The 26,306-nt window shown below is 40.2% G+C and overlaps 1 protein-coding gene across 7 annotated transcripts in view; it reads left to right on the top strand.

Moving 5' to 3' along the window:
- SLC6A1 (solute carrier family 6 member 1) overlaps positions 1–26,306 on the top strand; it is a 112,289-nt gene that overhangs the window by 65,631 nt on the left and 20,352 nt on the right. For all 7 annotated transcript variants that reach the window (XM_073352313.1, XM_073352311.1, XM_073352314.1 and 4 more), the window contains 7 exons: positions 76–207; positions 1,855–1,955; positions 8,531–8,640; positions 8,768–8,900; positions 11,700–11,834; positions 11,956–12,059; positions 12,430–12,554. In XM_073352313.1, coding sequence (XP_073208414.1) covers positions 76–207; positions 1,855–1,955; positions 8,531–8,640; positions 8,768–8,900; positions 11,700–11,834; positions 11,956–12,059; positions 12,430–12,554 — 840 coding nt within the window. The remainder of the gene's footprint in view (positions 1–75; positions 208–1,854; positions 1,956–8,530; positions 8,641–8,767; positions 8,901–11,699; positions 11,835–11,955; positions 12,060–12,429; positions 12,555–26,306) is intronic.

The following is a 26,306-nucleotide window of genomic DNA, read 5'->3' as shown; positions in this document are numbered from 1 at the left end:
TATTGGACTCTTCATAAAAATGTAGATTTAAGATGACTTTTCACTGTAATGGACCACTTACTGTATTCCTTTTAGGAGCATTCCTGATTCCATATTTCCTTACTTTAATTTTTGCTGGAGTTCCACTATTCCTTTTGGAATGTTCCCTTGGTCAGTTCACATCTGTAGGAGGCCTTGGAGTCTGGAAGCTTGCTCCAATGTTTAAAGGTACAATATGAGATTTGTATTAATATCTACCGTTCTGATACTTCTAGGTCACAGAAGCTGTTCAAAGCACTTACAGAGCAGATACAATGTTCCTTCATTTTTACTTTGCTCATTTTTTTAAAGAAACATCTGATTTTCTGAAGTGGGGCTGAAACTTTCAAAGTCATCTAAAGGATTTAGACACTGATTCCAGTAAAATTAATAGAAGTTGGGCATCGAAATTTCTTGAGTAGTTCTGAAAATCTCAGAATAAATGTTTTACTTAGTCTTATAAATTTTATATTTTTGACAAAATATAGAATAGTAAAGATTGTTTTGAATAGTACTGTGTGGAGGAGGTATAAAACATAATGGTTTCAGTTCATAGCCGTGTCAGACAACCTCCTTTTATCCTGGTTCATATGGGTTTTCAGCCCCTATTATTTATTAATATTATTACTTGCATTACAATAATGCCTAGAGGCCCCAATAGAATAACTTTAAGTTTGAACCTCAGAGCAAAACTTAGTCCAAACTTCTTAGTTTTTCCTGGTTTGAGATGCCAACAATGAGAAACTGTGAGTTTTGTCTTGGTTGTAAATGAAACCACAGCACCCAGAGCGAAGGCTTTGGGTTAGTAGTGAAACCTGAAATGAAACAAGTTTCAAATATGTATTCAAAAGTTAGTTCTGCTCCACACTACAGTATACATTTTAGCTTTCCTGCATTGCCATCTATGTGTGTGACTTTCCCCGTACTTACTCCCACCTTGTCCCCCTCTTGTCTGGATTACTGCAATAGGACTACAGCCGGAGAGCATCTTGGAAAATTCAGGTGATGCAGGTTACAGCTTACATAATGGTCTTTCCCAGATAACACATTACATCTGTGCTCTACAGTGTACACCAGATCTTCTCCAGGCACAATTCAAAGTACTGACTTTGGTCAACTGTCTTTTATGCTTTGGGTCCCATGTACCTCTGAGATCAGCTTGAATGTCATACAGTCCCTCAAGGGGTTCCCGTGGGGAGCTGAGGGTGGGGCATTCTCAGTGGATAGCCCACAACTCTGCTCCCTGCCTTTGGTCCGACACAGCCTGAGTTTGCTGGCTACTGCGGGATACTCATTCTATGTCCACAGGCATTTTCTGAGGTACCAGGGTTGAGGTGTGGTGACTTACTTGAGGAAGCAGTGTGATAGAGTGTGTGGGGTTGTGGGTTGGAAGTCTGTTCATATGTATTGAAACATAGTACTGCACATACAACTAGGCCTCATTTTTTCAAAATTACCCACTAGTTTTGGGTGCCAATTAGAGGCACCTAGGAGATGTTTGTTTTCGTTATTTTCAGAAGTGCTAAGCACCACAACTCCAGTGGAAGTCAATAGAAGCTGCAAGTGTTTATCATGTCACAAAATCAGGAATCAGGTGTCTCAGTTTGGGCACCCAAAACATGAATCACCCAAAATTAGTGTCCACTTGTTATAATGTTAATTCTAGAGTTTCAACTGGGTGCATGATCAATAAATCAATACAATGTAATTGTTCTGCGTATGATGTTTCCCCTTTGTATGCCACCATTTGTATTAGTGCTGATGTTGTTAAAAACATTGCCAAGAATAGTAGAAAAATCTTTAATATTCACTGTGTTTTGTTTTGTTTTCCTGCAGGTGTGGGGTTAGCAGCTGCTGTCCTGTCCTTTTGGCTAAATATTTACTACATTGTGATTATTTCTTGGGCCATATATTACCTATATAATTCATTTACTACTGTAAGTGTGTGTTTACTTTTGTTTTAATAGAAGAAGCAAAAACTTGTTGCTGATAGCTGATAGCTGCTTAATCCAATCCACCTCCTTGTAAACATCATTGTGGATTTAAAAAATAATCTTTTTGAGAACTAAATTGAATGTAACCTCTTTTATTTAAGTAGAGAAAGTTTAAAAAACATAAACAAAGTACACAAAAACTCCCTTTTTCCCCAAAAAAATTTAGAATGAAAAAAATTTATTCACAGTTTTTCATTCAAAAAAATTACAAAATGAAACTCGGTGAAAATTTCATTTGGATTCAGTTTTAATAAAAGCCAAAAATTTCCAAAATATGGGAATTTTAGATTTTTTCTCTCTATTTTCAATCATGATTGTATGGAATGAATGAAGTCTAGCGTCCCTTAGACACCCACCTCTTTTTTTCTCTTCCCTTTTCTCCTTTTTTATTCTGTAATTTCTCAAAACTTCTCACATTTTGGAAAAGTTAAAGTGACAATGTTGCATTGTTTCATTTTTCCTTTTGCCATTCTGTAACTTTTCCAATGTTAACAAAGTTTTGAAAAGATACAGTGGAAAAAGTGATGGAGAAAAAAACTTTAGACATTATTCATTTTGTTGCACTTAGTGGGGAAAAAGAAGGCAGAAAAATCGGGGAAAAGGAAATTCAAAATGTTTTTGGTTTTCAAAAACTGAAACAAAACAAATTTCAGTTTGACATAAGTTTTTGTTTCATTTCAAAATTTCAAAAGTGTTGTCAAAATGCTGTCTAGAGACCAAAAATGTTGTCAAAATATTGTGTTCAACGAAACCCTATTTTTCATCAGAAAAATATTGCAGTTGAAAAATTTAAATGAGCTCTAAAGTTGAGTGTTGTTTTTGTCAACAAACAATATCACTAAAATAAAAGTCTATTATAACTGGAACTACAGTTGGCACATTGACATTTTGGACTTATTAATTTCATATTTATTATTAATAATGTATTAAGCACCATTGCTGTACAACTGGACCCAATCAGGCAGTTTTTATGAAGTTATTACCCAATAAAAACTCCTATTAAAATGAATGAGAGTTTTGCCTGAGGATAACATACTTCTTGTAGAGCGCAGTCTAAATCAATCTTCATTCTCTTCCACTATATGCTGAATGGAATTTCATAGAAATTCAAGTGGTATTTCACCCATATGTGTGATCTATAGATTGTATGAGATGCCTTCCATTTAGTTCTCATGAGAGCAAGTATGGGTAAAACAAGTCTGATCTTGTGTTCCTTATTTACAAAGATGTTCCACCCTCCTCCCCCAAACAGAAAGAAAGATACAAACAACAATGTAGCACTTGGTCAGCACAGAACAACAACTCCTCTTTAGAAATATTTTTCTCTATGCTGCCATGTTGTTATAAGATAGAGGCCCAGATTCTCTGGGCTGGCCAAGCTCTGTTCAGCAGAAAACTGGGTGGGGGAGGACAAAGATAGCTTCTCTGCACCTTTGTGGTTCTCCAATCCTGAGACTGGTTCAGTTCCCCTCAGTGCACTTTAGAGCAGCCTCAAGGCAGTTTGTAACTCCAGAGAGGTCTTTTGGAAGCCACGGATTGCCAAAGTGCAGTGGTACTCCAACCATGCCCCCCACCAATGCGGAGGCCCAGGAAGCATGGTTCTGTACTACCCAGGAATCATCTATATAGGGGGAAACTTAAGGAGATCAGTTAGACCAGCTGTATGACTAATTTGTGCCACTGAAGTGTCTGAAAGGGGCCATGGCAGAGCCAAGAATCTGGCTCAGGTTGTTGTGTTGTTGTTCAGTATTGTGCATGCCACAATGGAAATTCTGAATGCAGCTTTCATTAGTCTCTTTTGACTTGGCTTTTCTAAGGAAGCTTTACTTTGCTTCTCATTATTTTCTATAGTTCATATTTAAGAAACTTTTGTTTTCTATAAATTTTAAAAAATGGGTAGAAAATACAATTTGGTAAAGCCACTTTCCAAACATACTAAATTGAAATGAATACAGACTCCATCAGAACTTGCATCTTGTTTCTGGACAACCTCGTTAGTTAGGGACTTAAGGTGTTTTCATGATTCATAGATTTAAGGCCAGATGGGACAATTATGGTCATCTAATCTGAGCTCCCGTATAACACAGGCCATAGAACGTCACTCAGTAATTTCTGCATCAAACTCATAATGTCTGTTTCAGCTATATCATATCTTTTTGTCTTGATTTAAAGACTGCAAGTGACAGAGAATCCACCAAAAAGAAAAGGAGTCCTTGTGGCACCTTAGAGACTAACCAATTTATTTGAGCATTCCTAAGTGAGTTGTTCCAATGGTCAGTTACCCTCACCACTAAAAAAAAAAATTGGGCCTTATTATTAGTCTGAATTGGTCTAGCTTCAGCTTCCAACCACTGGATCTTGTTAGGCTTTTTCTGTTGTATCTAATATCAGAAATGTCTTCCCCATGTAGGTACGTGTAGACCATAATCAAATTACCTCTTAAACTTCTCTTGGATAAACTAAATAAAATGAGGTTCTTGAGTGTCTCACTATGAGGCATATTTTCCAGACCTTGAATAATTCTTGCAGCTCTTTTGTTGAACCCTTTCCAGTTTTTCAACATTATTTTTGAAATAGGGACTTAAGAACTGGACACGATATTTCAGTAATGACCTTGGTAACGCTGTATACAGAGATAATACGACCTCTCTACTCCTACTTGAAATTCCTCCTCTTATGCATCCAGAGATTGTGTGTGTTCTCTTACCTACTTGTCCAGTTGGCTATCTACCATTATCCCTAAGTTCTTTTCAGTGTCACTCCATTTCAGAATATTGTCTCCCATCCTGTAAGTGTGACGCAAGTTCTTTGTTGCTAGATATAAGACTGGCATTTAGCTGTATTAAAGTGCACATTTTTCAGACAAAGGTGTACTTGACCAAACAGTCCAGATCAGCATGTGTAACTGACCTGTCCTCATCATTATTTACCTCTCCACCATTTTTTGTGTGATCTGCAAATTTTACTAGAAATGATTTTATATTTTCTTCCAGATTATTGATAAAGATATTGAATAGCATTGAGTCAAGAACAGGTTCCTGTAGAATCCCACTAGAAACACTCCATAGGATAATTCCCCATTTATTTATACAGTAATTACTTTGAGATATATCAGCTAACCAGGTTTCAGAGTAGCAGCCGTGTTAGTCTGTATCCGCAAAAAGAACAGGAGTACTTGTGGCACCTTAGAGACTAACCAATTTATTAGAGCACAAGCTTTTGTGGGCTACAGCCCACTTCATCGGATGCATAGAATGGAATATGTATATCTTAGTACATGTTCCATTCTATGAATCCGATGAAGTGGGCTGTAGCCCAAGAAAGCTTATGCTCCTGTTCTTTTTATTAGCTAACCAGTTGTTGAGCAATTTAATTTGCACTATACTGATTTTGTGTAGTGCTGATTTTTTATGGGACTAAGTCAAATGCTTCACAAAAGTCTAAGTCTGTTAAGTCAATACAGCAGCCTTTATCAATCAAAACTGTAATCTCAAAAAGGCATCAAATTTGTTTCTTCACCATCCTTTATTTCTTTACTGCTTGCATCCCATATCAGTCTTTTCATGATCTTGCCCAGCATTTATATCAGGCCAACCAGCCTATAATGTCCTAGGTCATCCCATTAACTCTTTTAAAATATTTGTGCAACATGAAGTTTTTTTCCAGTCCTCTGGAACTTTCCCAGTGTTCCAAGATTTATTAACAATCAATTTTAGTGATTCAGAGAGCCCCTCAGCCAATTCTTTTAATACTCGTGGGTGTCCTGTTGATTTTAAAAGGTTTGACTTTAACAGTTTCTGTTTAACGTCCTTCCCAGTTATTAATGGAATAGAAAGTATTTCCTTATCGCTGTAAGATATGAATACATCATCCTGCTTCTTTACAAATACAGAACGTAAATATTTATTGAAAACTTCTGCTTTTTTCACTCATGATTGACAATTGTACCATCATTATCTAATATTGAACAAATATAATATTGACCTTGATACCTGGGAACCTACTAGAGCAATGTATAAAAGATTCCATTTGCAAACACTTGGAGGATGAAGGGGTGATCACTAGCAGCCAGCATAGATTTAACAAGAACAAATCATGCCAAATCAGCTTGATTGCCTTCTTTGACAAGGTAACTGGTTTGGTGATAGGGGGAATGCAGTGGACATAATATACCTGGACTTTAGCAAGACTTTTGCCACAGTCCCACGTGACATTCTCATAAGTAAGCTGAAGAAATGGGGGCTCAGTGGAACTACCATTAAGTGGATACATAATTGGTTATACAGCTACAAACAAAGAGTAACTATTAATGGAATGATGTCAGATAGGAGGGAGGTCTCAAGTGGGGTTCCGCAGAGATCTGTTCTGGGTCCAGTATTATTTAACATCTTTATTAATGACCTGGATGTAGGAATAGAGAGTATACTGATCAAATTTGCAAATGGCACAAAGCTAGGGGAGGTTGCAAACGTTTTGGAGGATAGAAATAAAATTGAAAGGGATCTTGATAAATTGGAGAACTGGGCTATAAACAACAAAATGAAATTCAACAAAGACAAATGTCAGGTGCTACACTTAGGGAAGATAAACCAAATACACAAATACAGAATGTGGGATAACTGGAAGTTGTGGTAGGTCACAACCTCAACATGAGTCATCAGTGCAATGCTGTGGCAAAAAAAAATCAAATGCAATTTTGGGTTGCAGTGACAGAGGCATAACATTCAAGTCACCAGAGGTGATAGTACCACTCTACTTGGCGCTGGTTAGGCCTCAGCTGGAGTAGTGTGTCCAGTTTTGGCCACCGCTGTATAAAAAAGACTTAGAGAAACTGGAAAGGATCCAGAGGTGAGTGACAAGTATGATCAAAATGATGGAATGCAAGCCATATGGGCAAAGGCTGGAGGAACTGGGTATGGTTAGTTTGGAAAAGAGATTAAGAGGGGACATGATAGCAATCTTAATATACTTGAAAGGCTGCCATTAGAAAGATGGAGAAAAATTGTTCTCTCTTACTACAGAGGGCAGGACAAGAGGCAATGGGTTCAAATTATAGCATTGTAGATTTAGATTAAATCTCAGGAAAAACTTCCTAACTGTAAAACCAATACGACAATGGAACAGACTGTCTAGGGAAGTCATGGAAGTTCCTTCACTGGAGGTTTTCAAAAGGAGGCTGGATAGCCATCTGTCTTGGATGGTTTAGACACAACAAATCCTATGTCTTGGCAGGGGGTTAGACTAGATGACCCTTGCGGTCACTTTTAACCCTATGGTTCTGTGAGACTATGATTCAATACCAATGTTAGGATTTTGTTTGTTGATGATGCATTTAAAGAATTTCTTCCTATTTTCCTTAACCTTACTGGCCATAGATTTTTTTTTTGTCATTGATACCTTTCAGCTTTCTTAAACATTTTCTTAAAGCGTTCTTAAACAATTCCCAAGTATCATTCACACTTTTATTTTTTCCTCCCACTCAATTCTGCTCAAGATTGCTTTCAGCTCTGGGCAATTGGCCCTCATAAAGAACCAAGTTTATTTGTTTGTGACTATATTCTATTTGCACATAACATTTTCTGGATTTTACATAACATGTTCTTCATAAGACAAAGTTGTTGGTAGTCTGGTATATGCTGGGAGTGTAGGATTGGGGTCTAAATTGGAGTATTTTGATTTTCAATTCTCGTGAAGTCTCTGAAAAACTCACTCTGTATGCAGTTTCCACGGTATGCATCCGATGAAGTGAGCTGTAGCTCACGAAAGCTCATGCTCAAATAAATTGGTTAGTCTCTAAGGTGCCACAAGTACTCCTTTTCTTTTTGCGAATACAGACTAACACGGCTGTTACTCTGAAACCTGTCACTCTGTATGCTGTAACATGTGCAGTAGTCTGCAATAATATATAAAATCACTGGCTTCCAAAAGTATGACTATCAACAGGGTATATATTTTATTGAGATCAACATTGTCCAAAATTACTTGCATAGATATTCAGTCACTGGATTCTGGTTTTTATCAAAACATCAATTCTTAAAGTAATGAACACTGTTGTATAAAATACCACTGGAAAATATCAGCTGTAGTTCAAGTTCCTGTAAACATCTCTCCTCCTCAGTCTGAGAGGAAAACTGAAACCTTTGGAAATGGCGTGCTCAACAATAGTCACATTTCATTACCTTTAATGTAACAATGACTCTTGAGGTCCTCTCCAGGGCAGCCATAGCTTAAAGAACTGTCAATACACTCTCACATTGTGAGAGGCATAGCTGATTCTGAAACATTTTTGGCTGATATGGTGAAGAAAGGAGGAAACATTTTTACATTTGATTCATATAATAGAGAAGAAAAATAACTTTTATGGCAGGCATTCTCCCAGGGACATACGTGCAGTGCAGAACTCAACCTACATTAGTTTTCGAGTCAGCTGTCATTCCTAGTCAGAGGATATCACTGAGGTAATTCTTACTTGTAAAACATTGTCAGTAGTTTGACTCATATTTTTTCTTTTTAAATAGACTCTTCCTTGGAGACACTGTGGAAACTCATGGAACACAGAGTGCTGTTTCTCCAATTACAGCATAGCAAATACCACCAACATGACAAGTGCTGTGGTCGAATTTTGGGAGTAAGCAGAGCAGAATCTCTATACATCATTTGTGTGCATATGCATAGTTCAGCTTGTTATAATACATATACATACTCACTTTGGAATAAGCAGTTGTCAAATGCACCATTCTTTTTGCTGATTCTAGACGCAACATGCACCAAATGACAGATGGACTGGAAAAGCCAGGGCAAATCCGATGGCCATTAGCGATTACACTGGCAATTGCCTGGATTCTAGTGTATTTTTGCATCTGGAAGGGGGTAGGCTGGACAGGAAAGGTAAGATTTAGAACTGTTGTACACGCTCTTACACTGAAACTGTGCCTAGTTTGCTCAACCAAGTATTCTGAAAATTCATAAGGTAAGATGTACTAGTGACAGCCCACTTGCTGGAAAATCCCTCTGAGATATTGAATGCTGCGTTACTATAAAGTATAAAATCTTCTATTTTTTCACCCTTGGATCTCTTTGTAACAGGGTATGAAGGGTTTTGATAATTATTCAAAAATTACTTGATAATTACTAACAATGAGAGAGAGACACCAGATGGGTGAGGGAATGTCTTTTGTAGCATCAACCTCTATTGGTGAAAGGGGCAAGCTTTCAAGCTTCACAGAGCTCTTCCTCAGCTCTGGAGAAGGCAATTAGAGTGTCCCAGCTAAATACAAAATGGGACAGACTGTTCAGCATAAGAGTTCACACACGTTGTAGAACTCCACTTAAAATGAAGTGGGCAGTTGCCCACTCATCTCCTGGAACCAACACAGCTACAACACTGCAAACAATGACTAAAAATGTCCATACAAAAATAATGGAAAGCTTCACGAAAAATGCGTCAATTTAAAACCATGTAAAATGGATGTAGATGTGATGTACACCTCCCTGCACCACAGTTGGTGAATCTGGCCCAATATGTTTAGTAATCTACCTGTACCTGTCACCTGTACTTTGCATAAAATCCTGTGCATAAGAAGAAATTCACAACTTCATACTTTGGATCAACAAGTAAGTGCCTGCTTAATGAAGCAGCTGTGTGTGTGGGGGGGGGGGGGAGGTTATAGTTTAAGGACTTGATTCTTAGCTACCCTAAGGCTTCCTTGCACCACAATGGCAGTTTAAAGGGGAGCAGGTTGGTAACATCCAGTTTGAGGCCCCTTTAGCCTGCCAGGGCAAGCTAAAACAGCCTTAGAATACATGAGAATCAGGCAAAAAAAAACCCCCTGAAACATGCAACAGTTTTGAAATTCTCATTCAGGGTCTTCTGTGACCATTAATACCTATAAATCCCATACTAGACAATTAAGGCCTTATGTTAAACCTTAACTCTGCCACAAGGACTTACACTTTCCAACACTCCTGTATTCTCATTACTATGTACCTATACTATGAATATCCGCTGGTGATAGTAATATAATTTCAGTGTATTTACCAAAAACTACATTCACTGTACATTAACTACATGAATTTGAAATGTAGCTACAGTATAATTCTGAGGCCTGGCCTTTATGCAGCTGCACGCTGGGTTGGAAGAGGTACAAAGAGCCTTTCCCCCTTGCACAGCCCTTGCTGGGGCCAGTCAAAATTGCTGTCATTGCGCTTCAGGGAAGGTAAGGACTACTCCCTCCCTACTTCCCTGGGGATGACCTGGGACTGGGAACAGCATTTAACATAGACCCTTGGGCTTCACCGTGTTCTTATGTTGTGCCCACTACCTCTTCTGTGACTAAAAAACATCTCCCCAAATTAGCAAGTCCTGGGAAGAAATGCCATGGAGGTATGTGCTGCTGCAGCTCATTGTCTGTAGGAGCAGCTGCAGCCTACTGCTGGGTTGGGGTGCAGGATTCTACACCATCAGTCCCCACATTGGACATTGCAGGGGACCAGGATTTGGCACACCAACAAGATATAAAACACTATCATTAGGCAGCAAAATACACATAACTGAAAGGAGCCAATTTAGTGACTGCTAAGTGTATGTCTGCTCCCTTCATATAGACTGATGACAACATGCAGACGATTTGTCACTTATCTGAAGAGAGAACTAAGGCTATGTCTACGCTACTGTGGTAAGTCAACCTAGGTCGACGTAGCTTAGGTTGACTTACTGCAGTGTCTACACAGCGCTGGGTCAACGGGAGACACTCTCCCATTGACTTACCTTACTCTTCTTGTTCTAGATGGAGTACCGGGGTTGACTGGAGAGCGCTCTGCCATCAATTTAGCGGGTGTTCGCTAGACCTGCTAAATCAACCCCTGGTGCATTGATCCAGCGGTAGTGAAGACATAGCCATAGTATAGTTGTCAGATTCAGACTCCACTCTAGTGATGTTACCATACTGCACTTAAGTGAACTTCGCACATAAACTTTGATGTGGCCAACTGAAGGCCTTCTTACTGGTCAGTAAGAGCCATGCTCCACTTTCAGGTTAAGCTGATAGTTGGATTTAGCTTGTTCAAAGAAAATGGCTGCAATCCAGAATTTCCCTTCTCCTCCTCCTTTCATACTTTCCAAGGAGGCAGCTAATCCATTTTTGTGGCCTGTCTTCCCAACAATCTATCCCAGGGCTTTTGGAAGCCAGATGGTGTCAAGATCCACTGCAGGGCAATTCTGTCACCAACAAATGTCTTCCACCTCTCCCCTCTGCCTGATGTAGGGATAGAGCTCACGGGATGGGAAGAACAGAGGCATATGGTGCTCTCCTCCAGGCAGAGCTCTGCATGACAGTGCTGGTGCTCACACTGCCAGCAATGAGGACAAGAGCAGTGTGAACCAGTGCCTCAGGGGCAACCCTGACCTCTCCCCAGCCTCTGGCCCTAAGAGCAGGTGGCAGAGCAGTTGGAGGGGGATGTTATTTACATTTGGTAAGTAGAGGATTCTGGACCTGGTGTATGGGAATAAAGAGCAGTATACCGTCACTTCCCCACCAAATTTGACCCTTGCCTAGTATTGCAGATTGAAAAACAAATCTGGGTTCCTATCACTGTATTTTTGTGAAGCAAATAGCTAAAGCTACTGAAAGTTAATGCAAAGAGCCCATTCTAACTCCATGCTTACAATTCCTTGTTTCTTTCTATTAGGTGGTATATTTCTCTGCTACTTATCCATACATCATGCTGGTAATCCTGTTCTTCCGTGGAGTGACACTGCCTGGGGCAAAGGAAGGCATTTTATTCTATATCACTCCTAACTTCAGTAAGCTTTCTGATTCTGAGGTAAACATTTAATCCTTGTAAACCAAAGTTCCATGCTAATTGCTCACCATTAACAAAGTACCTAAGCAGCCACCAAAGTGTACATCTACACATAGTAAAAAAATTTGCTTTCTCCAATTAGGTCTGGCTCGATGCTGCCACTCAGATTTTTTTCTCCTATGGTTTGGGTCTTGGTTCACTGATTGCTCTTGGAAGTTACAACCCTTTCCACAACAATGTTTACAGGTAAATGTATTGTTATATGTATTATAGTAGGACTTAGACATCCCTACTGAGATCAGGGCCTTACTGTGCTGGGGGCTGTACAAATACGTAGCAAGAAACATTTCTGGGTCCTAAGATCAAAGAATCTAAATAGAAAAGACCAAAGTAGTAATATCCCCATTTTACTAATAGGGAATTGAGACCCAGAGAAATTATGTGACTTGTCCAAGGTCACAGAGAAAGTATGTCAAAAAACTGAATCCAGAAGTGCTGAGTCCCCAGTCAAGTGCCTTAACCATAAGACCATCTCTCAATGAGGATAATAGAAATCCTGGAAGGTAATCAATATTACTTTGTTTATTAGTCTAATGTACCTCTTTCTTTGTTTCAGGGATTCCATCATAGTGTGCTGCATAAATTCATGCACAAGTATGTTTGCTGGCTTTGTCATCTTCTCTATTGTTGGATTCATGGCTAATGTCACAAAGAGGCCTCTTGAAGATGTTGCAGCATCAGGTAGGCAACCTATTTCTTTAAGCAATTCAGTGGCATCCATTAGTCTGTTTGCAGCAATATATATTTTATCCAATAATTCCATTTAATTATTTGTTCACATTTAAGATAGTCCAAGAAAGATTATAGGGCTTGCTGGAGCGCAAGACTCCCATGCTGCTTTGCAGTTAAGATAAAGATGTCTAATGAAGAATGAAAAGGAGGACTTGTGGCACCTTAGAGACTAACCAATTTATTAGAGCATAAGCTTTCGTGAGCTACAGCTCACTTCCTCAGATGCATATCGTGGAAACTGCAGCAGGCTTTATATATACACAGAGAATATGAAACAATACCTACTCCCACCCCACTGTCCTGCTGGTAATAGCTTATCTAAAGTGATCATCAGGTGGGCCATTTCTAGCACAAATCCAGGTTTTCTCACCCTCCACCCCCCCACACAAATTCACTCTCCTGCTGGTGATAGCCCATCCAAAGTGACAACTCTTTACACAATGTGCATGACAATCAAGTTGGGCTATTTCCTGCACAAATCCAGGTTTTCTCACATCCCCCCCACCCCCATACACACACAAACTCACTCTCCTGCTGGTAATAGTTCATCCAAACTGACCACTCTTCAACTTTAAATCCAAGTTAAACCAGAACATCTGGGGGGGGGGGGGTAGGAAAAAACAAGAGGAAACAGGCTACCTTGCATAATGACTTAGCCACTCCCAGTCTCTATTTAAGCCTAAATTAATAGTATCCAATTTGCAAATGAATTCCAATTCAGCAGTTTCTCGCTGGAGTCTGGATTTGAAGTTTTTTTGTTTTAAGATAGCGACCTTCATGTCTGTGATTGCGTGACCAGAGAGATTGAAGTGTTCTCCGACTGGTTTATGAATGTTATAATTCTTGACATCTGATTTGTGTCCATTTATTCTTTTACGTAGAGACTGTCCAGTTTGACCAATGTATATGGCAGAGGGGCATTGCTGGCACATGATGGCATATATCACATTGGTGGATGTGCAGGTGAACGAGCCTCTGATAGTGTGGCTGATGTTATTAATGAAGAATGGAATTTCATTGTGTAGTAACCCTTAACCTATTTTGAAATGTAATTTTACAATGTACTAACACCAAGATTTATAACGGATTACATTATCCAGTAAAGGCCATATGAAAGGACTAACTAGCAGGTGTTGAGACAGTTGGAAAGTTGCAATGGAACAGGGAACTTTGGAAATACCTTTGAGATTTTGCTTAGTTTATTTCAATGAACTAAAAATAAAAGTGAAGATTAGTTGAAATATTCATGTTTCCACCTGGTTTGGAGCTAAACCACGAATCATCTCAGGTTCACTCAGAAAACTTGTGATATTGAGAAAGTTTTCCACAATCCTACTTTGAGTTTCCAACAAAATCAGGCTGGTTTCACCATTTTTGTTCCAAACATTTGCACAACCTGTGTGTACCAAAAGAGGCAATCATCAGGGGCCAGAATCAGGGTCATCCTTAGGATTTATGGTGCCCTATGCAGTATTATTAAACCGGTGCCCCTATGCCCGACGGCAACCCGGGCTCCTATGTGTATTTTAGATAAGGGTGGTCTTTTAAAGGATTTATTTTAAAAACTATGTCTGACGGTCCAAGCATTTAAGGCTAAAGATGAATACTTAGATTGGGCATCTAAACATCTATGCAAGGATTTTTTACAGATGTGATTTTATAATCTTCAGCAACACACTAATGAAATATTTTTAAAGCAAATTTTAAACGAAGGTCCTGTAGACTAACATGTTCTGAGTAAAGTAAATATTGCAGTAATGCACAACTGTTTTTGTCAGTAAATTAAGAAACTGACAGTATCTACCTGGGGGTTGGCAAATGCCCGCTAAAGGGCTTCATTACCACTTGAATGGCCCTTTAACACTTTCAATGTAGCTCAGGAAAGCTCATGCTCAAATAAATTGGTTAGTCTCTAAGGTGCCACAAGTACTCCTTTTCTTTTTGCGAATACAGACTAACACGGCTGTTCCTCTGAAAACTTTCAATGTTGTGCTAATAGGTCTTGCAGGCTGGAAGGCTTTTTCCCTTTTAAGTACTAGATCCCCTCTGGAGGAAGACTCAACAGGCTGCAGCAGCCAGCTGTGTTGGGAGCCTGCAGGAAGGGTCAGAACAGGGATAGGAACAGGTGGGTGGGTGGACACTAAGACCCAAGGGTGCCCTAAATTTTTGGGTGCCCTAGCAGTGGCGTATGCTGCATATGCCTAACGATGGCCCTGGCCAGAATAATAAAGAATGAAGGGCAACAAGGATATAATTACTCCCAAGAAATTATTAGGAAGAAAGACCATCCTTCAGACTGGACGTGTGCTGTGGATATAAACTGTTCAGGAAGGACAGATATGGGAGGAAAAGTGGAGGAGTTGCATTCTATGTAAGAGAGCGGTATGATTGCTCAGAGCTCCAGTATGAAACTGGAGAAAAGCTTGTTGAGAGTCTTTGGGTTAAGTTTAGAGGCGAGTACAACAAGAGTGATGTCATGGTGGGCGTGTGCTATAGACCACCGTTTCAGAAGGATGAGGTAGACGAGGCTTTCTTTGGACAACTAACTGAAGTTTCCAGATCACAGGCCCTGGTTCTAATGGGGGACTTCAATCACCCTGACATCTGCTGGGAGAGCAATACAGCAATGCACAGACAATCCAGGAAGTTTTTGGAGAGTGCTGGGGACAACTTCCTGGTACAAATGCTGGAGGAACCAACTAGGGGCCATGCTCCTCTTGACCTGCTGCTTACAACCAGGAAGAATTGGTAGGAGAAGTAGAAGTGGGTGGCAACCTAGGGAGCAGTGACGATGAGATGGTTGAGTTCAGGTTCCTCACAAAAGGAAGAAAGGAGAGTAGCAAAATACAGACCCCGAACTTCAGAAAAGCAGACTTTGACTCTCTTAGGGAACTGATGGGCAGGATCCCCAAGGAGGCTAACATGAGAGGGAAAGGAGTCCAGGAGAGCTGGCTGTATTTTAAAGAAGCCTTATTGAGGGTGCAGGAACAAACCATCCTGATGTGCAGAAAGAATAGCAAATATGGGAGGCGACCAACTTGGCTTAACAGTGAAATCTTCGGTGAGCTTAAACTCAAAAAGGAAGCTTACAATATGTGGAAATATGGACAAATGACTAGGGAGGAGTATAAAAATATTGCTCAAGCATGCAGTGGTGTAAGCAGGAAGGCCAAGGAACGATTGGAGTTGCAGCTAGCAAGGGATGTGAAGGGTAACAAGAAGGGTTTTGACAGGTATGTTAGCAACAAGAAGAAGGTCAGGGAAAGTATGGGACCCTTACTGAATGGGGGAGGCAACCTAGTGACACATGATGTGGAAAAAGCTGAAGTACTCAATGCTTTTTTTGCCTTGGTCTTCACAGACAAGGTCAGCTCCCAGACTGCTGCACCGGGCAACACAGTATGGGGAGGAGGTGAGCAGCCCTCAGTGGTGAAAGAACCAGTTAAGGACTATTTAGAAAAGCTGGTCCAGAGCTAATGAATGCAAGGGTGCTGAGGAAGTTGGCTGATGTGATTGCAGAGCCATTGGCCATTATCTCTAAAAATTTGTGGCGATTGGGGGAGGTCCCGGATGATTGGAAAAAGGAAAATATAATGCCCATATTTTAAAAAGGGAAGAAAGACCGGTCAGCCTCACTTCAGTCCTCAGCAAAATCATGGAGCAGGTCCTCAAGGAATCCATTTTGAAGCACTTGGAGGAGAGGAAGGTGATCAAGAACAGTCAACATGGATTCACCAAGGACAAGTCATGCCTGACCAACCTGATTACCGTCTATGATGAGATAACTGGCTCTGTGGATATGGGGAAAGCAGTGGATGTGATATATCTTGACTTTAGCAAAGCTTTTGATAGTGTCCCACAGTATTCTTGCCAGCAAGTTAAACAAGTATGGATTGGATGAATGGACTATAAGGTGGATAGAAAGCTGGCTCAATTGTCAGGCTCAACGGGTAGTGATCAAGAGCTCGATGTCTAGTTGGCACCAGTATCAAGCGGAATGTCCCAGTGGTTGATCCTGGGGCTGGTTTTCTTCATCTTTATTAATGATCTGGATGATGGGATTAATTGCACCCTCAGCAAGTTTGCAGATGACAATAAACTGGGGGGAGAGGTAGATAAGCTTGAGGGTAGGGATAGGGTCCAGAGTGACCTAGACAAATTGGAGGATTGGGCCAAAAGAAATCTGATGAGATTCAACAAGGACAAGTGCATAGTTGTGCACTTAGGAAGGAAGAATCCCATGCACTGCTACAGGCTGGGGACTGACTGGCTAAGCAGCAATGCTGCAGAAAAGGACCTGGCGATTACAGTGGATGAGAAGCTGGATATGAGTCAGCAGTGACCCCTTGTTGCCAGGAAGGCTAACGGCATATTGGGCTGCATTAGTAGGAGCATTGCCAGCGGATCGAGGGAAATGATTATTCCCCTCTATTCGGCACTGGTGAGGCCACACCTGGAGTATTGCATCCAGTTTTGCGCCCCACCTCCCACTACAGAAGGGATTTGGACAAATTGGAGAGAGTCAACGGAGGGCAGTGAAAATTATTAGGAGGCTGGGGCACATGACTTATGAGGGGAGGCTGAGGGAACTGGGGTTATTTAGTATGCAGAAGAGAAGAGTGAGGGGGGATTTGACAGCAGCCTTCAACTACCTGAAGGGGAGTTCCAAAGAGGATGGAGCTAGGTTGTTCTCACTGGTGGCAAATGACAGAACAAGAAGCAATGGTCTCAAGCTTCAGTGGGGGAGGTCTAGTTTGGATATTAGGAAACACTGTTTCACTAGGGGGGTGGTGAAGCACTGGAATGGCCTACCTAGGGAGGTGGTGGAATCTCCATCCTTTGAGGTTTTTAAGGCCTGGCGTGACAAAGCCCTGGCTGGGATGATTTAGTTGGTGTTGGTCCTGCTTTGAGCAGGGGATTGGACTAGATGACCTCCTGAGGTCTCTTCCAACCCTAATATTCTATGATTCTGTATGAAAAACTACAGGGATGTTCTTCCATAGCTTTTATTAATTATGTGCCTCTCTGTGCATGTGCTGTCTTACTAACTGTTGGGATAAGTCAGCTTTCATTGGATGTATTAATCAAAGTCAGTTGTTGTTGAACAAATCTGAACTTGAGGGAATGTTACTCATTGAACTTGTAATTGCAATGAAAAATTCTATTGATTATTGGTTATTTATTAATTTGTTACTGATTATTGACAAATTTTTGATCACAAATGATTATCAACATATTTAATATTTCCCCATTAGGCCCTTCAGCTCCTTGTTAACTCAGTTGCACCTTATACAGAGAGAGAGAGATGAATATGAATTGTTTCAAGTCTCTCAAGGCAGTCCAGTCCAGTATAGGCCCCTAAAGCAGTTAACATTGAATGGGATGACTGCCTAACTGAGTCGCTTACTAGCAAACCCAGCTCTTAGGGCACCTACTAGGGATTCAGCTTGTGCTAAGGAGAATGGATGACAGGGACTGCTACTTACAGGAGACAGTATTAACAAATGGGGACACGTTCAGGCAGTCTGGTGCTTAACTGGGTGTTAAACAGGTGTGAAAATCTGAGCAACAACCCTTTGCTGAGGTGGTTCCCAAAGTAGAATAAATACAGATGAAAATGCAGTGACAATCAGTTCCATTTGTCTGTTTTTACTCATTCATTCATTATTTTATTGTCAGACTTTCCAATCCAGCATTAGTTTTTCCTTACTGACTTATTTTCTAGGGACACGACCCTGTGCCTCTCCAAGTCAATGGCAAAACTTCTATTAGCAGTGGGAACAGGATTGGGCCCCTTATCCGGACAGTTGTTTTATTAGGATAATAAGCTGGGAATCCTGGTTAGCAGGAATCTGTTGTATTTTGCTTGAAATTCACTGACTTGACCTCAAGTGAAAAAGCTTAGCTTACTAGAGCTGATGCTTGCCATGACTCAGTTGCCATGCCAGATATCCATACAGATAAACAGTAACTGTAACCTCAAGGAGGAACATGCTGATAACTATAAGTCACTGGTTGAGGGACACCAGAGTAGTATGTCTTACCATGTTATTATGAATAACCCAATTATAAATACCTTCTGGTCTTCTAATGAATAGAACTTGAATCCCAAGAACATTAACTGTCTTAAGCAGAATATAAGTACAGAGGAATAAGCCAGAAACCTGTAAGGACATGTAAAGTTCCCATGTGATGGCTGTGAAAGTCAGTGGTGTGAGAAATAACCTTCTTGAGTTGTGCACTTGATTTCTATGTGACTGAGTAAAGTTTTCCAGTGGCGCCTGTGAACAGTTGCCAACGATTCCAAACCTGGGTGCCAAACATTAGGCTCCTAAATGCATTCTAAGGCACCTCAGGCTCAGAGCACAAAGGTCTGTAGGCACTCAAGTCCACATTTTAGGCTCCACTGTGGTCCACAAAAGTCCTGCTAGGCTGCCATGAACAGTATAGATCTCTAAACTCACTTGGTGCCTATGTGTTTGCAGTAAGACTTCCTTCCTGTGTTTGGGCAACTGCACTGCTGCCTCACTCTAGGCACCCAGTCGTCTGTCTCATGCCTAAGTCCCAGAGCAATCCACAGAGCAGGGGAAGACAGGCATTTGTCCGCCTCGCTCATGTGCAGGGCCTGATCCAATACTCACGCTCAGTCACCACCTACTGGATCGGGTCCTGTTCAAAATCAGGCCAGAGGTAGTGGTGGCCATATCCTGCTTATAACTGTTATCCCAGTGGTTAGAGCACTGCCTTGGGATGTGGGAGACTCAGGTTTAATTCTCCCCTGTCTGAGGAGGCAAGAGGATTTGAACAGGGGTCTTTTTCTCAGGTGAGTGCTCTACCCATTGTGCTAGGAGGGGCTCTCTCAAACTCTCCTGTTGAAGCTGTTCCACTGTGGATAAATAATTAAATTGTCCTTGGGCTAGAGAGTGTGTGAGCATCACTGTGAAGCCTGGTGGTTGGGTCACCCACCTTGGAAGACCCAGGATCCAGTCCCCGCAACTCCAATGACTTTCCATCAGAAGATCCCCATGGCTCAGTGGTTAGAACATTCTGTTAGGGGTGTGGGAGACCTCTGTTCAAATCCTTTCTCCCCCTCAGGTAGTGGAGAGAACTCAACTTTAGTCTCCCAAATCTCAGGTGAGTCCTATTAATACTATACTAAAGGTTCTAAGATGGGCAGCATCACCCCCACCTCCTCTGGCTGTTCTCTGTGGAGCGTGGCAGGGACCTGACCCACTTTCACAAGAAACTGCTTACAGGCCTAAGCCACCTGACTCCAGGGGAGGAGTTCATGGATTGCAAACAGAGATAAGTGCTTCTTGGCACTTATTTAACTGGGAATTGGTCCTGCTTCGAGCAGGGGGTTGGACTAGATGACCTTCAGGGGTCCCTTCCAACCCTGATATTCTATGATTCTATGATTCTATGATCTCCATGAGGGGGGCAGGGCTTAAGACATACCCCTGTCATCAGCATCTCCCACTGGCTAACTTAGGTAGTTACCCACCTACCATGCTTAAATGTCTCTCCCCCAATGTATTGTATAGGGAGCCTAGGTGTCTAACTCAGGCTTTGTGAATTGCAGTGTTGTTCCTGTGTTTTCTAGACACCTAAAAATTGTGACACTGAGCATTGCAATGCTTAAAGTCCCTTTGTGAATCCAGGCCTAAATAAATAGCTTGATTATTCACAGGTGCTCAGCACCGGCTGCTGTCATTCATTTCAGTGGTAGCTGCAGTTCCTAAGTGCATTTAAAAAACAGGCCAATTTTATTTAGGTCTCTAAATATGGATTTACTTTAATAACTTAATTGTAATTACCCTAGCTTGTCCATAGCAAGCTAGTAAATAAATACTTATATAAAATGCACTTTCCTTAGATTTTTAGCTATCCTAAAACAACGTATTGTCTTGCAATCTCTTTTACATTGTAATTTAGGTTTGCTGACCTTTAGGCCTTTATGTCAATTGGTGGAATTTTAAAGTTTGTAAATGTCTTTTTTCGATAATTCTTCAAACACAGTATTATTTCCGTATCCTTCCAGAGAATCTTAGAAACTGAAGATGGTCATCTGGTCTTCACATCCTTGTCATTATAGGATTGCAATGATTTGCATCTGATGAAGTGAGCTGTAGCTCACGAAAGCTTATGCTCAAAATAAATTTGTTAGTCTCTAAGGTGCCACAAGTCCTCCTTTTCTTTTTGCGGATACAGACTAACATGGCTGCTACTCTGAAAAATGACTTTACTGCTGTTCATGTAATTCTGGCAACAGAAATGGTCTTGGACTGGAACTTACCATGATATTGGACTTGGTGTTCCAGGGGGAGAAAAATCCAGAGCCCAGTGACCTTAACTCTCCCCATAACTGTATTTGACACCATGGGTCCATAGAGCTCATTTTATGAGAAGCCCTTTGAAGTATCTTCTAAGTCATCTTTAAATACATGAACATAGCTCTGACACACACACGTAGTGTTAATATATCTTTCCTTCTGCTTGGTATAGCAAGAGAAACTCCTTTGCACACTAAAATCCATGTGAATTTTTGCTTGTTCTCACTAAGCCTATTGGACCATTACTTGAAACATCCTAGTTTAAAGTTACCATTTACAAATAGTAGAGAAAACTGTAAAATTTGCTCACTGAGGTAATGGTTTATATCAAAATGCTAATAATGTGCTGAAGACAAATTGGCAGAGCATGACTTGATTTATGCAGATGTGCTCTGGGACTCTGGTAATAGCTATCAGAGTGGTCCAGAAGCAGTGCATGGTGCTACCATGCCAGAGACCTGGGTTTTAGGAGTGAAGTTAGACACCAGCTTTCAGTGCACCTGAAGACCAGACTCTGAGTTCGAAGATGTCCACAATAATCCTTTTCCTGCACTCCCGCTGCTAGCTAACAATGACTCTATTAAGTGCAGCCTGAAAGGAGGCTGGGTTGGTGTGTCAGCAGGAAGTTCAGACAATATAACAGGAGAAGACTGTTTCTGTTCTGATTATTCCACCTATAATTGTCCCTTCTGGGAATATCACAGAATGGTTTTATAGACGAGGGATAAGAAAAACACTGATCAGATCCATTTGGCATGGATATTACATATAGAATATTGAAGCAGGAAATGATAGCCAGCTGAATTTCCAGGCTTTGTTCAAATGGCTACCATTTCTACAGTCAAGGAAATGTAAGAGAGTTTAATGTGTTAAGCTGTGCAGTCAACTTCCATTTATAGTTTACAAAGGGTTAATAGATGTTTTAATACATTGCTAATCCGTCATCATACAGTCCAATAGGTCAATAGATGGCTTATTACTAACACCTTCTATTGATGTGCTTATAGCGATCTGTAACACAAAGTATTCATGTCTGTAACATGCTCAGAAAATCTATTAGTCATTTATTAACCCATTATAAACCATTTCTAAATCAAACTTTAATACAAAGTTAAATGGTTTACTATCTAGCTTTTTATTTATTTTTTTATTTTGGGGGGGATACTAATTAATATGCACTGAATTATTTTAAACAGAAATACCAGCTTTGTCTCATACTGTTCAGATATCTGTGAAATGTTTGAAAGGAAACCTGGAACCTCATGAAACTTGGTTGGCTTGAGGTTAGTGAGTGTGTGTGTGTGTGTGTGAAAAAATCTCTGATGCAGAGATATAGAAAAGAGAAACTGCGAGTGCAAAATAAGAGCAGTCCTCGGGCTTGTCTGCTGTGCCCCACAGTTTGGAATATGGGGGTGTGAAAAGCCATGTCCAACAAAGCTCTGCACTTTAACTCCCGCATGTGGAGACTGCAGGTGTGACTGTAAGGTTCCTAGTTCGCATTAGCATACTCCTCTTCAAACAGTTCATGTTCACAGCATTCACACTCTGCAGCATTTTGGTGCACACTGCAATTCACACACTCCTAGTCCAAACTGTAGTATCTTCAGAGGTGGTACTGAGCGTATGCCGTAACACCAGTTCAATAATAATTTTCTTGTAATAAGTAATTTGCCACACAAGCTCCCTGTTAATTCAGAGGCTCTTTGAGGATCGTAAGAATGTAGTTGTCAGTTTCAAGTGGACTTGGATGCTCTATGGAATAAACCTGGGTCAGTTCATGGGTTTGTACTGAAACTGCATGAGTCAGTTTTTCCATAGTTTTGACTCAAAATCAAGTGAATTTTGCTTTGAAATTGTCAGGTTCTTGAAGGTTTAAAAAAAATAGTGAAGCAGTTCATTGAGTAGCTGCAGCTGTTAAAATTGACTACAGTATTCACCTTTGTGTGTGTGTGCACTTTCTGAGATCTTTGCTTTGACAGACATGGGTTCAAGAATTCAAACAATCTCAAAGCAAAACTTGGAAGTTACACATCCATAGGACTTAAAACCAAAAATGCTCTCTCATACCTTTAGGAAGCAAAAGCAGCCAGACGAGCACAACTCTAATAGCAATGATGTTCTTTGACTTCTGCTCGCCCATTCTTTTTGTTCAGTAGACTCAAATATGCATATATGTCCAATATATATATTACATCAATTTTATTATATAGGATAATTAGTCACTTTAACTTATTAAAGTAAGTTTTGATTGATAAACTAACAGCTGTAGCTGCTTCATGCTGAAAAATAGGAGTGTGCATCTGCTACTATATGTATTCTTACAGGTGCACTTAGCAACTCTTGGCAAAATCTCGTGGGCTCTTCCTTACGATGTGAGATGAGCAGAAAGGAAACAGAAACAGCAAGAATGTTTCAGAGTGGGTCATTCTCTCTTTACAGTTTGGTTCTTACATTTTTAAAATATCAGGCAAATACCAGAGTGACCCACAATTACAGAGTAGTTATGACAGCAGTACACTTACAGGGAAATTATTAAATGACCTTCCTGTATTTAGCCCCCTCCCCCCCCCCCCCCCCCTTTCAGCCCAGTTTACAAAGAAAGGACTCTATGTTAAGTAAATCACAGTTAATCTGCTAAGAGATTATGACTGGGCTAGTAATGTTTGTTTTGTGTCATAATTATGTTTGGGTTTTTTTTTTTTGGTCCAAAATACTACTTTACCCAGTGATGTATGGACAGTGGAGAGAGAGTTAAGGCAGAAGTGAACTAGTTCAGAGAGCTGTGTTGGTTTCTAATCTTGAAGTAAACTCTTCTAATGTTGATATAGTCCTTAAAATCCAAAACAGGTACCATGTATTATTTGTCAAAAAAATTTCTTCCACATATTCAGAGCTTCACATCTCCTTGATTCTGAAAAAGTAATATGCAGTATCATGAAACTATGATATGGCTGTCTTTGGACTTCGATTTTAGTCAATATTATCAGCAGCTGCTCTTGTAAAGAGCCTTTCTGTAGAATCAGAGAGCACATGACTCTGTGGTTTGTATAGTGCTGTAATGCTACTTCTCTCAGTGTTGTTGGTATAATAGAATATGCAAATAGTAATGAAAAATACCAGCCAGATGGCATTCCTTAGATTTTACGAACAGGAGATAGGCTACATAAATTGGGAAAGGCATCTTATGATATTTGCTATGGCTCTGGCTTTTGGAATATTATGTATATTTCATTTGACAATTACACTACAGATGCTGTGCAATAGCCAGATCTGGTTTGGCAGTTCCATGTTCCTGCTGGGATTTGATTTTGGAAGCAGACTCTGTTTTGCTCCTCAACTCATGAAGCAACACTGGAAAAAATGTGGTTCATATCCTCCTTTATATATATAATCAGACTGTGATTTGGATTAAGCTATGAATAATATTTGCTCCCTTTTGTTAGGTATAGAGCATCATCATTATTAGAAAGGAGCTTGGGTCCACATGTGGATTTCATACACAGTAATTATAAGCGCATTAGTTCAAGCTGGGATTTTTGGTCTGGTCCAGAGATAGGAACCAACCCCCAAATGTGGATGCAGATCCTAGTTCAGAATCCACAACCCAAAATTATGGAGCAATTCAGATCTGCTGTATTGGGTTGGGCCCACCTCTAATATTCTTTTTAAACATGTAGGCTTGATAATTCATCACATCTTTTTTGACGGGGTTGCAAATTGCCATCTGAAATATTTGCTCTTTGAGTCTTGATATATTTATTCCTGACATCATTTTCTCTAAATGCTCCAGTTTCATTTTGTAAAAAGTAGTATGAAGTGAGAGTTTTAAAGACACTACCATCACAACCTTTGCTTTGTGTTTGATTGATGCACATGAACACAGCAAAAGCAAGGGCATATTTCTCTTTCTGGGATTTTTGCCATGTGGGAGGCATTCCAATCATATTTAATAATGCTGATCAGCAAAGGTCGAAGTATATGCAATGAGGACATTGGAAGGTAAGCATCTTGGAAGATGATAACATTCAGATATCTAATGTTTGCTGCTTCGCTGTTCGAAAAGCTACAGTATGTCCCTGCCAGTTATCACAAATGTAGTTATTTTCTGTGAAAACTGAATAAGGATTATATTGAATTTACAGTTAATAACTAGGATGTCCACTTGAGGAAGAGGCACTCCAATTTTATTTCTATGATTACTTTAGACTACTATGAGTTTCTCCATCAGCCTATGAACAGCTAGTTCCCAATGTGCTGAGACAACAAAAACACACTCTTTCCTTTTTTAATAAGGGTCATTTCCCCCGTCACCTTCCACTTCTTGTGTTTCATAGTAAAAAGACCAAGCATACTGGGACCAGTGCTGTTCTACGTATTCATAAATGATCTGGACAAAGGAGTGAACAGTGACGTGGCAAAATTTGCAGTTGACACAAAATTACTCAAGATAGTTAAGTCCAAAGCTGAAAGTGAAACATTACAGAAGGATCTCCCTAAACTAGGTGACTGGGCAACAAAAGAGCAGCTGAAATTCAATGCTGAAAAATGCAAAGTAATGCACATTGGAAACAATTATCACAACTACAAATACAAAATTGTGGGTTCTAAATTAGCTGTTACCACTCAAGAAGATCTTTGAGTGATCGTGGATAGTTCCCTGAATACATCTGCTCAATGTACAGCAGCAGTCAAAAAAGCGAGCAGAATGTTCGGAACCATTAGGAAAGGAATAGATAATAAAACAGAAAATATCTTAATGCCACTATATAAATCCAATGTATGCCCACACCTTGAATACAGTGTGCAGTTCTGGTTGCTTCCTCTCAAAAAAGATATATTAGAATTGGAAAAGGTACAGAGAAGGTCAAAGAAAATGATAAGGGGCATGGAGCACCTTCCACATGAGGAAAGATTAAAAAGACTCAGACTATTCATCTTAGAAAAGCGATGTTTAAGAGGGAATATGGTAGAGGTTGATAAAATCATGAATGGTTTGGAGAAAGTGAATAGGAAAATGCTACTTACCCCTTCATATAACACAAGAACTAGTCATCACTAGATAAAATTAATAGGCAGAAGGTTTAAAACTAACAAAAGGAAGTACTTATTCACATAGTGCGAAGTCATCCTGTGAAACTCGTTGCCAGGGGATGTTGTGAACTGAGTTCAAACAATAATTAGATAAATTCATATAGGATAGGTCCATCAGTGGCTATTACCCACATGGCCAGGAATGCAACCTTGTGCTCCGGGTGCCCCTAAACCTCCAACTGCCAGAAGCTGGTGCTGGACGACGGGATGGATCATTCAAAATTGCCCTGTTCTGTTCATTCTCTCTGAAGTATCTGGCCCTGATGACTGTCAGAAG

The sequence above is a fragment of the Lepidochelys kempii genome, chromosome 7, assembly GCF_965140265.1.
Source record: "Lepidochelys kempii isolate rLepKem1 chromosome 7, rLepKem1.hap2, whole genome shotgun sequence".
Lineage (NCBI taxonomy): Eukaryota > Metazoa > Chordata > Testudines > Cheloniidae > Lepidochelys > Lepidochelys kempii.
The sequence above is the reverse complement of the archived record's forward strand: the minus strand, read 5'-3'. Positions and strand labels throughout refer to the sequence as shown.